The sequence below is a fragment of the Phaethon aethereus genome, assembly GCF_964289735.1.
Source record: "Phaethon aethereus genome assembly, chromosome: 9".
Lineage (NCBI taxonomy): Eukaryota > Metazoa > Chordata > Aves > Phaethontiformes > Phaethontidae > Phaethon > Phaethon aethereus.
In genome coordinates this window covers 12,326,126-12,338,622 of record NC_138585.1, presented here as the reverse complement: position 1 = coordinate 12,338,622, position 12,497 = coordinate 12,326,126, and the positions used below count along the sequence as shown (strand labels likewise).

General features: G+C 46.6%; 1 protein-coding gene across 1 annotated transcript; it reads right to left on the bottom strand.

Annotated features, from left to right (window-relative positions):
• Positions 1–10,635: 10,635 nt before the first annotated feature.
• On the bottom strand, positions 10,636–12,497 carry CHST2 (carbohydrate sulfotransferase 2; the record flags this gene model as incomplete). The annotated part of the gene is made up of 1 exon (XM_082003645.1): positions 10,636–12,497. One exon carries the CDS (start codon positions 12,495–12,497, stop codon positions 11,211–11,213), a length of 1,287 nt encoding a protein of 428 aa, XP_081859771.1. The 3' UTR covers positions 10,636–11,210.

Here is a 12,497-nt window from a genome sequence, read left to right as displayed (position 1 = left end):
ACCTTCTGAAAATATTTTCTTAAGTTTGCTGTATTTTTATGCCTTCTGTCTCGCAGCTGTTGGCTCAAAACCCTTGTGTATTCTCAGGGAAGTGGGACAGAAAGCAAGGGCTGTTGGACACAGGCCCCCTACCATGCACAATGCCCTGCAGCATGCTCTAGGTCCCTCCTGCCACCACCCAGGGTTGTCACAGTCCCCCAAGCTTGACTAGGGGCAACATGACCTCTTCCATCCTCACCACCACCTCTCTCTGCAGAGAAACTTCACTCAGATTAGGAAGAGATGTCACACACAAGCCCTGAGGTGCCTCTCCCACGTCACACTGCCACTGGAAGAGTTAACAATATTGGCTAAGTACGTGGACAGTGGAGGGAAGCAGATCTGCATCAGTGGTATACCTAGTGGTCTAGAAAAATAGTGTTCTGCATATCCATAAGGATGCCAGTGTGCTGCATTTTTGTCACCATTACAGTCCAACAGATGCAAGAGATACATTGCTTTCACTGAAGTACCAGAGAGCCGAGTTAGAAACAGTAAGAGCTTTGTGTAATGGCATATTTAATATTCATGTTAGAATAACCATGTCAAAATAACTTTTTAGACAATAACATGGCCTATTCTGTCAGATATGTTATCATCTCCTCCACTTGTTCCATCAATTCCCAGAGCACCTGGTACAGCCTTGTGCCACAGGACACTGGCACACTCTCATAGCCAGCACAGCTACAGGGAGCTTATGCACCATCTGGATACCATGAAATACCCCCCTCCTTCTCCCTCTGAGCCCACCTGCATAACATGGAAAGCAGAATGGCCAGGCACTAACAGCCTTCAACAAGAGCATTAGGGAGCCCTTCACAAAGGGGTCAGAGAAGGATTAAGAGTGGGCATCTTGATTTAGCTTCAGTAACCTACTGCAGAAGAACTGCTGGGAACACTTGAGATAATTATCTTAATTATAGAACAGAAGTACTAACTAAATAGTTATGAGGGATTTTTTTTAAACACAAACCATTTCGAATGCATCATCCGCCTGTGCAGTTAGCTCCTTTTTCTCCAAAGTTACATTTAGATTTTTCATTATTTCCATTTCACCTTCCCACAGGGATAAATTCAGCAGCTACCCAGAATGCTGTTAGATGTTGTCTGTACACTTAAGCCAAAAAAATCCAAGCTTTACATGTGAGAATAATTTATGCCTAATTTATGGTTTTAGACGGGAGTTATAGATTATAGGGACACACATTCATGGTGGTCTGAGCAGTCAATAGGACTTCAACTGTGAGCGCGCACACACATGCATTTTCTCAGCTTTTCCTATGTGAGACTCATAAGAGAAAATGAGGAGCCATTACTAGACACTCTACCAAGGTCTGAAGCCTTCAGCAAAGAAAAAGTCCATTGATTTCTTGATATGATTTAAGGAATCCATCTAAGTACAGTTTACAGGCTCTGCCACAGTGAAAGCCAGCAACTGTAAAGTGTTAAACTTGAAAATAATTCTTTATTCAGATAGAAGTGACAAAGATAAATGGCTGGTTACCACTCAGAGCAAAGCACTTTCCCAAATTATTCATTATGAAAGGACTAATTAAGCAACAGGGAGCCTGATCACCTACAGGTGCTGAATGAGACAGAAGTACAGAGATGAGAGCTCACCTGTGCAAGAGGGATGGCCAGACACCTTCTGTAATTCACCTGCAACTTCAGGCATGGGATGGCACTGCTACTAGATACTCCTAGTCCTTTAGGACTCCACATTAAGCCCCAGCAAGACTTAAAATGGCAAGGAAACGCATGCAGATTTATTTTTTTCTGTTAGTCAGTACATATATCTGAGGAACAACCGACTCTGAGGCCTCTCCTTACCTGTAGGAGATTTACTTGAGCTGTTGCACATCCTTGAAGAGGTGGAGATGAACAGGAGTGCTCAGGCAGCCACAGCTCAGCAGGAGAACATGCCTGTGGTACCAGGCAGGACATGGCAGTACCATGCAGCTCACAGCAGTGTGCCAGCATGCCACGGCACAGGCAGGAGCCAAATGCCCTCACAGCAGCAGAGCACCCACAGGGCCCAAACGCCACACAAACAACATCCTCCTGCTATTTGGCTGCAGCCAACAGCCCACAGGCATCACCGCTCCATAGAAGCCCCTCACAGGCTCCAGGCCCTTCCACAAAACACATCTGGGGCTCCCCAGCAGCAGCAACCACTCAGCCACCTCCCACCACCACCAGCTCACCCCCCCAGCATCACCACAGCGTGGCCCAGCACCGCTCAGCTGCCCTGGACTCCCACTGGGCACAGCCCTTCCCTACGCATCTCATTACCCCTTCAGAACCCACTTCACTACGTGTGAGTTTTGTGCCATATTGACTCATTTTTAACACCTCCCAGATAAGTTCTCTTCAAGCTTCAGCCCCTCCGGTTACCAGCCCAAAGCAACATTCTCAGACCCCTGTTGCCACCAGGACAAGCAGCCTTCTCTCCTCAGCACAGCTTAGCAGTCAGCGCTCCCGAACGCACTCCACCTCCACCCACAAGCCTCACCAGAGCAACATCCCAATGCCACAGCTGCCCCCACCCTCTCCTCACCCTCCCTCCCACAACAGCACAGCCACCCCGCCATGGCTCACCTTCATCAGTCCCGAGGTGCCTCACAAGCCACTCACTCGTACGGCCACCTCTCCTGTGTGGTACGCAGCCACCCGCATCACTCGAGTCTTATTTCTTGTTTCACTGCGCTCAGGAGTCTCCTTGGTGCCAGACAACACTTTTCGATATATTGCATTAACTCTTTATGCTCAAGCATGCCTTCTACATAGTGCCCAATCATGGCAGCCTCACCAGTTCCCTCCATTAATCAAGGCACAGCAAGGTCCCGTGGCTGAAAAGTGCTTTTGCTCAGTTTCTCCTTCCTCCAGACCTGAGGCTACAGCAAAGCAGCCATAGGCACCTGGGGTCTGCAGCAGCCCTCCCCCACAGAGCAACTCCTCTCTTACCACAAAGAGGAGCACCCATCCTGCATTTATCCTCCCGAAGCCCATCCTTGGGAGAGCTCCTTCCCCGCAGCGCCCGCCCCACCTCAGCCAGCTGCTGCTCATGAGGCTGATTGCACATGGCCGGTCCTGAAACAATGGGCACCTGAGGGCTGGCTGGGCCGGGCGTCCCCCCGCGCCCCGCCAGACACAGGTACACCTATAGATAGAAATAAATCGGGCGGGGGGGTGCAGCTCAGCCCTGTGCAACCCGGCAGGGCAGGAAAGGCTTCCGCTTTTATATCATTTTCCCAAGAAACTGTGACCTGTCTGGGAGGCGAAAGGGTTTAGCAGCAACCCCCCCCCAATGGCTGTCAGGTGTCCATTTTCCATGTCAGGTGCCAGCATTCCCAGTCAGCACCCGGGCACTGCCTCCGGAGAGGCGGTGGTTACACCTCTGGTGTGGCATTAGAGACAACGTTTTCTATTTAAAGCGAAAAAAAAATGGAGGGGGCTCATGGGTGCGTAAGTTGTGCCCTGCGGTGAGGTCTCCTGGGTTAAAACAACACAGCAGGTATGCTCTGGGCAGCAGCCACAACATGACGCTTTTATAGTGTATATTTTTACCTCTGCTCAGCATGAAAGAACGTGCGATTAGGGACCAGATGTTAAACTCCTCCAAAATCAAAGCATTGCAGTCAGCACTGGCTGCTTCGTGCTCGTTCCCACAGTGGAGCAGAGAAGCACAGATAACTGTTTCCCACCACTCACTCTTTACCATCACAGCTAAACTTCTCTGAAACGGACACCCTTCCCCTGCCAGCTGCGAGGCTTGGAGCTGGAGCCGGAGCCAGCAAAGCAGGTGAAAAGCAGGTAACACCATGGAGGTCAGCATTCTTCAACTCGAACTCTGCTCTGGCAACTCAGACCTTTTTCACTGCTTTATGGGTTGAAAGGCCCCCAGATGTCTCCAACCACACCAGCATGGCATTGGCGGGGTCTGATGTAGCCATCGCATCACGGCATCATTTAAGTTGGAAAAGACCTTTAAGACCATAGAGTCCAACTGTAAACCTAACACTGCCAAGTCCACCACTAAACCACGTCCCTAAGCACCACAGCTACGCATCTTTTAAATAGCTCCAGGGATGGTGACTCAACCACTTCCCTGGGAAGCCTATTCCAATGCTTGACAACCCTTTCAGTGAAGAAATTATTCCTGATATCCAATCTAAACCTCCCCTGGTGCAACTTGAGGCCATTTCCTCTTGTCCTATCACTTGTTATTTGGGAGAAGGCAAGCAGATATAAGGGTGTCCTGAAGAACAAAAAAGGTCACCACTCGACCAACTAAGTTAGTACACTTAAAATCACCTGCTTGCTGAGTGTAAGGCATCCGATTTTAGTAAATGGACCAAATAATGTGAGATCTGAAGTGTTGATCCCAGACTGGTACAGCAAGCATCCATAGGAACCACCAGTGGTAAATAAGCAAATATTGAAAGCTGCCAGAAGTTATTCTGGAAGTTACATAAACACTAAATGCATCCTCTTTCCATTTTACATCTCCCATGATAAACTGTTATGAGGCATACACATAGCTTGAAACAGATAATTACTGATAATCCTGACTGGTGGGAGAAGGAACCATCTGGCAGATGGAAAATAAGATGCCAAGAATTTAGCAGACTTGGGGACTTCTTGAGAATTTATGCATAGAGGCCTGAAGAAAGGAATATTTAGACAAAAGGTCAGCTATTCTGTTTCTATCTATACCCAAAACAAATTGGAACACCAAAATAATTACAAAAATTATTCCTGTTTGAAATTCATCTTGAAATTATGAGCAAAACCACTGAATCCAAAACTGTAGCTTAGAAGTGAGGAATTCTTTCTGCATATCACGATTAATCGCACATGGCTACAGCACACAGCATCAGCACATTTTACCTTATAACCTTGAGGCTTCTATCCTCTCTGCTTTTAACATGCAAATGCCTTTATTCATCCTCTCCTGACCTTGCTGCATGGTATCATTTGTTTCTTTCCATTTTCCTTAACAGTATTTCTTTCTTCCTATAGCAGAGAAAGAGCAACTTCCGATAGATTCCGCTTTGTATTGCTTTCCTTTCTTCTAAGCGAATTTCCTTGCCCTCTGCTCTCATCTCTATCACTCCTGGGTAAAACAAGGGACATTGCTGGATGCAGCATTCTAATTGTGAATCCACATTTTTCCACTGAGATCACTACTCATTAGCCATTTTGCTGCTGACCCTTTGCAATAGTTGAGCCGCATCCAACTTCTCTTGCAGTTAAGGGGAAGTGAGGACATGACCCACGTCAGCAGTCACAGGCAAAACACAAAATTAAGGGACAAGAAATTTATGTAACAAAATTAGTGATCTGGGGCCAATTTTGCTGAAGCATCACGGTTCACCACGAGGACCATCAAGCACTGCAACAGGCTGCTGAGGGAGATTGCGCGGTCTCTGTCCTTGGAGGCTTCCAAGACCCAGCAGGATAAAGCCTGGAGCAACCTAGTTCGATCTTGTAAGCTGACTCTGCTTTGAGCAGGAGATTGGACCAGAAACCTCCTGAGGCCCCTTCCGATACGAGTTTACGAGGCCAAGATTTTCAGAGGCACCCTGAAATATAACTCCCACTGACTCCTGCACAATATTCCCATTCCAATGAAAATAACATGTGAAGGTATGCTTGAAAATCCCACTTAAAGCTTACTCGTATCTTCAGAGCCCTTAAAATTGTAGCTTCAGGGTCCCTTCCACTTAGCAACTTCAGCTTCCACTAATGCTTTTGGAAACAGGTTGCTCAGTAGCTCCTGCCAGCCTTCCTTGCTCACACTGCTTTGTTAATAATTTCTCATTTGGGGAGTTCCTCCAACCTGATTTTCATCTCATTTTTCAGCAGGGAAGTTCTATTTTCATTCAAACTCCCATCAGAATAATGCCATTATATCCAGACACAAGTTTGTGGTACCTCATACTAAAAGACCCACAGGCTGTCCTGGCTACTCACCAGCTCCTCTGATAGGAACAAAGCGATGGTAACCTACTGCTCGACTTCAATTCCCTTCTTGCCACGCTGCTTATAACAAGCATATTCCTGTATCAGCCATTGAAGTGGACACCAGGGATCTCACCCACATCAGTGGGTGTACATGGGTCCCTTAGATACAGAATTTTCTTCTGCGAAGGAATATGCCATATATTTTTACATGCATTTTACATGTTTGTGTTTCACTGCAGAAGCAGATGATTCTTTAATCCTAGTTCTCCCATTTGCAATGCCTTTTATATTACGAATTATTTCTTTTCATAGCTTTCATAGTATTGATGTGTCTGAGGAATGTTGGCTCTTCATGCATCAAGAGACGACAGGACACCTTATGTTTTGCGCTGATTCTCATTGGATTTGCATTGATCCAAACACTAAACACTCAATAACGGAGGCCCATTATTGCGATCCTTTCATGATCTCATGATGCAGGGCACCCCAAGTCTCAAAGAAAAATAAATACAAGGAAATTTTCCAACTTGCAAAGTTAAAACAGTCTGTGTTGTACAGAATCTATGCATTTTCTTTGCAGAACTGATAACTTATGTGAAGAATGATGGATGTCATGACAATGACATAAGCCAAGAGCTCTTATTTAAACACATTAACAGAACTCATTTGACACCAGTGAATCCAAATAAACCAGATAAACCTTACTTTTAAATGTGTGCAATGTAACGAATATTGCTAAAATATTATTCCATGTATTTTTTTATTTTAGAATATGCGCACATTTTCATAAGATCTTGCTCTGACATAAAATGTAAACCATAGCCAATGGGTGCCAGGATAACTAGCAGAAAGCACTGGCCACTGAAGTTGGACACATCAGTGGCAAGCAGTCTCGGGTTCACTCACAGGCTCCAAATTAAATCTGCTTGCCTTATTCATACGCATACTTCCAGCAGAGTAATATTTATCCTGGTACAACACCCTTAATTGAAATGGCACTAGAATAAGAACACTTTTGATCCATTTGATTAAGTAACACAGACAGCATTTGCCCAACGTGCAGTCTGTTCATGTTAAGCAGCCCCACGCAATTTGACACAACTGGCATTCACCGCTCCAGAGACGCGTGTCTGCACTTAAAAGGGATGCACAGGAGCAAAACTGTAACACAGACTCTAAGACCGTGCCTTGCAGTGTGCAAAAGTTCACGTTAAAAACCCTTCACTTTCAAGGACACTTGAAACACACCACGGCAGTTAGAAATGAAGGGGGAAATAAAAAATAATCACACTCTTCGCAGGGCCTGCGGGATAAAAAACACTTGTTACAGAATTGATTATAACCACCAGTATCTCACCTCTGGAGACATGAGTTCAAATTGTAACTGAAAAACAAGGCTTGTGGTTTTAAATTAAGTCAGTTATGTTCCTCTTCCCAGTCAGAACACGAAGCTCAACACCTGACCAATTACAAAGTGATCGGAAAAATTAAGAACTTCCTCCTTTTGTTAGAAAGACCAAACAATACTTTACTTAACCATTTTTTTCATTGTCAGCAGTTAGGTCAGCTGCAACAACTTGCACACTTTTACAGGTCTTGCGTTTTAAGTTGATTCAGTGGAGGACAGAGGGGTTTCCTGTGTTTTCATGCACTGAGTGATCATTACCATTTACAATACTTGTACAATTTTCTGCATTTGTTCACAGCAGAACACAACAGGTAGTTGCACACTGGCCTTTCTGTTCCATCAAAACAACGTGCCAAGTCTTCAAAGGAGTCTCCCTCCCAGTTCAGTGCAACTTAGTGCACCCTGTACCTTGCGTGTGCTATTGATTCTTCGGTGATACAAGCATTAGCTTCAGTTGCAGCAGCACACTGTAATTATTAAATCAGACAGAAAGCAAACCCAGGCACTATTTTTAAGCATAAGGGTCAAGTAAGTATTCTGACCTCCGTTAGATGTCCCTCCTCACAACAGGCAGAGGTCTTTTGTAACCATGTTCCTCATCTTTCTGATATTTTTTTCTATAATTTTCTACATTTAGAAGTGTTTTTTTTAAACTATGTTTGGCTTTTAATTCCTCTAATCCTCTTATCTGAATATAAAAATGGCCTCTTTTAACTGCCAGTTTTTCACACACTTTTTTTTTTTAATGGAGCAGTATTGAATGTTGGGCTTAGCCCACCAGCATTTTACACAAGCAGAGTCCCATTCACTTCTCCCCAGGCTTTACCCGAACAAAAGTTGCAGTCCTTTTTTTCCATGAAATAAGCTTTGCCTTACTTCTTCTGTCCACCAAAACATGCCCAGGTACAATTGTACAGTATGTTGGGTAATTCCTTGCTGCAATGTAGTAGGTGGAGCTCAAATTACGGACGAGATCCAGATGCTGTAGCTCTAGTGGCACACCGTTCACATCAGCAAAGAGAAGCAGATGCTTGCAATGCACCATTATTAGAAGAGGAGCGAGTGCTCTCTCAGAAAAACAGGATGAGCTTTTTAATATAATTAGAATCCAAAGGATATTTCTGGAAGCTAAGTCAATCTGGCTCATCTATTTCACACTCCCAGAGGCAATTAATTCCTGTTCACTTTACTCACCCGGCAGACTTTCCCAGAAGAGACCAAAGAACTCTGCACCATGCTTCAGCCCCCGAAATTCAAAAGAGTTCATGCTGTAACACACTGTCATGAGAAAGCCCCATATAGGAACTGCAGCAAAGTTTCATTATTAAGTAGCGGGAGCCGAAATCGCGGCGCAGGGTCCCAGTCTGGAGGGGAAGCCGGGCTCGCTTCCCCGTGGGCAGCACACCGCCCGGCAGAGAGGCTCTGCAGCTGCCCGGGCGCTGCTCGCCCTGCCGGCAGCAGCGCCGGCAAACACCACGCGCGGCCGTTACGAGGCAGACAGGACCGTGCGGTGGGCAGCAGGGGAGCTTCATAATAGAGCAGTGGATGGATCACAAGTAAGTGACATGCTCTATAAGCAGATCAGATTTTCAAGCACTGCCCCAGGACACCCCGACTGAATAAAAGAAAAAAACCCACGGGGTATAGCCCAAACCCAGACGTCCAAAATCCACTCAGCACCGCACCAGAATACGCACAGTGGTAACACAAAATACCGCATTCCACAACACCACAAGTACCTTCACTTGTATTTTAAATACCAAATTAGCTATCCCTCCCATTTTTAGCACTGCTACCTGGAATTTGGGAATACATGCTAATAGGCCAATTATAAGATCTCCCATTGACAGATATTATTTATGTTGTTTGTACTGATGGTGGAAGATGAACTGAGGGAATGGACATGTGCAATGCAGTCGTTCAGCAAGTGTATAAGCAGCCTTATGCAATCATCATTTAACTAGTTTATTAAATGTGTTTCCTTTTCAGAGTAAGTTCAACATCTAATGCCAAAAATTCATCGAGAACTCAAATAGCTTAGTAGCCAGTTATCACCTGTTTAACTTAAAGTACTGATACAGGAAATAGACATATTACACATCACTAAAATTTTCACACGTACACACACACACACTTATCATCGTCCTGTTTGGATCAATTTATTTTCACAGATCAATTTCCTTTTTCCTACTCATACTCTTCACATTTGCTGAAGGCACAACACCCAGATAGGCAATGTAAAATGTACTTCCCGTAGAAAAGTCTATAGTCTCCTAAGAGAACAGCTTGGCAAAAATCACTCTTGCTTAAAAACTCAAGTTCCAACATGAGCCTCCAAAGAGCATCAGCAAACACTGCCAAGACTAAAAACTACTTGAGGTGTCTGCACTTCTCATATGCAACGCACCACTTTGCCTTTAATAAACCGGGACTTTTCCAGGAAATTCTAAAAGCAGAAGTAGTAAAACCTCTCTTTATTTTTTTAATCAAGTTTTAACGATGGAACAAAGTCTCTATGCAAAGCTCCCAGAAAGAGCCAGACCACCATCTGGCTCCATCATAGAGCAATGACAATTCACAAGAAACGCGTATCTAACCAGCGCTCTGAAATCAAACGCTAGGTTGGCTCCGTAAAAGCTCCATTACAGCTATGAACACACAGCTGTACGTTTCCTCCCTCCTCATACATAAATATACCCTCGGACACTTGGACACAGGGGTAAAATAAATCATTTTATGCATTTGTCTATGCTTCCCTCTTATGCCTGTTACCAATCAACATCAAGAAGTATCTTAAATATTGTACGTATTGTTAGCACTATAGAATATATAGAATATATGTAATTTTATTTTTGTTTTCACACATGCTAATGTATTCAGTATGATAAATGTCTTTTTAAATCCTGCACTTCTTGTCACGCTGTAGATCCACTCCTATTTGACACTGACTCCTGGACATACATGTCAAGACAAAAATAAATACTGCTGTGATGGCAAATATTTTAAAACTCTTAGGACACTAATACAGTGGCATTTGAAAGACTTCTTAAACACAACAAAAAAGACAATAGTTAAATAGAAACCTGCTTTGACACAGCCATAAAACCTGTACTACATTTGCGAGATCCGTACTTGTTTCTGCGAGAGCAGCTCCTAATCTTTGAACATGTCAAATGTTGCACTCCAGCCCTCCACCCATACCCTTAAAAAAAGTCCACGTTGTTATTTTAAGCAAGCATCCCCTCCAGCTGTACATAAGCAACACTGTAATTCCCAAACAATTGAGGTAATTATAAAAATGAATATCATTTATTGTTTTTTTTATTACTATCATGTCTGAACATTTGCTTTCATACAAAAGTCTGATTTTCAGCACTATGCTTTCCAAGGGCATCCCCTCCGCACCAAGGGAGATAAGTTGTGTTAGGAATTGTGCAAGAGTTTTTGTTACCGTCTTCAAAATCACAAGAACTCCATAAACAATATTTTGGTACAGAATCACTGCCTGGCATTTTAGAGAAGGGGAAAGGGGCTTTACACGTATTATCAGTTCCACTTTATTTTTTTCTTTTTTTTTTTTTAATCGCATCTAATCCAATGGAAGGGGGGGGGTAAAAAACAAGAAAGAAAGAAATCATTACATTACTGTATGTTACCCTTCAGCAGTCTTTGGAGGAAATCAGAAACCAGGTTGCTTTTCCCGGCTCCTTCCCCTCACTCAAGCCAGCTGGAGGGGCTCCTCTCCCCCAGGGCCTCAGTTGCCCCCAAGGGCGGTCGGTGGCTGCCCACTGCCCCGTCACAGCTGCGGCTTCCTGAGCAACGTTCTGCTGAGGTCCTTCACCTCTTCGGGGCTGCCGACCCTCTCGTAGCCCAGCAGGGCCATGGGCTGGTGGCAGTACTCCTCGACCTGCTTGATCTGCTGGTAGCTGAGCGCAGTCCTCCAGGCGCTCAGTGCCTGCGTGGCATTCCTGGCCGATACCACGAAGGGCTTGGAGGAGTAGCCGGGGCCGCTGGTCATGTTAAGAGCAAACTTCTCCATCTCTGGGCTGACTGACAGGTTGACGAAGCCATACACCTGCCGCAGGGTCTTGATGGGCTCGACCACCAGGTCCTCATAGCGCACGGCCATGTAGTTGCCCTGCAACCAGTCAGGGGGGTGCAAGGCAGTCTGCAGGGTCTTGGCCATGCTGCTGCAGATGACCTCCATGGCACCCAAGGCATGGTAGTCCGAGCCACCCCCCCCCTCCTTCTTTCCACCCAGCTTGTGGCCGGCATCAAGGAAGGGCATGCGGTGGATGCGGGGGTCCCTGCTCCTCACCACCTGCAAGCTCTCCCGGATGAGGCCATGCCGGGACTTGATGCGGGAGCTGGCAACAGCCCGGGGGTCCCGCACCAGGTGGATGACTTTGAGGTCCAGGGTTGGGTCCTGCATGAGTGGGGCGAGGACGGCCAGGTCGAAGACACGGACACCCTTGATGACCAGCGTGCGATACTTGTGACACTCCTCCTGGAAGCGGCTGAGGCGCTGCGGGGGGCACTTCTTGCACACCCGGTCGTCCACCATGCCCACCACCTCCTTGCGGTAGGCCGGGCAGAGGGGCGAGGAGCAGATGACCTTGTTGGTGGCCGCCCCGAAGATTCCCAGCGTGGTGAGGTTCTTGCCGGCGCCCGCCGTACTGTAGAGCTGGAAGACAGAGAGGTCGCACCGGTACAGGGAGCTCAGCATGTCACGGGCCGCCCCTTGCAGCGAGACGGCGTCCCCGGGGTACAGCTTCTGCCAGACGTGCCACACCGGCTCATAGAGGAAGAAGACCTCGGGGTTCTGGTTGAAGAGTTCCCCGAAGAAGGACGACCCCGAGCGCCAGGTGGTGAAGACATAGACCAGCTGCCGCCGGGCGCCCGCCGGACCGCGGCTCCCGGCCGGCGGCGGCGGCGGCGGGCGCTGGCGCGGGGCGGCCGGGGGCTCCCCGCAGCGCCGCGGCTCCCGCCGCCACTTGTACTCCAGCAGGTTGAGCGCGGCGAGGAGCAGCAGGAGCGCGTAGCCCAGGCACAGCGCCAGCGCCTTCCGCCGGCACACTTTCAT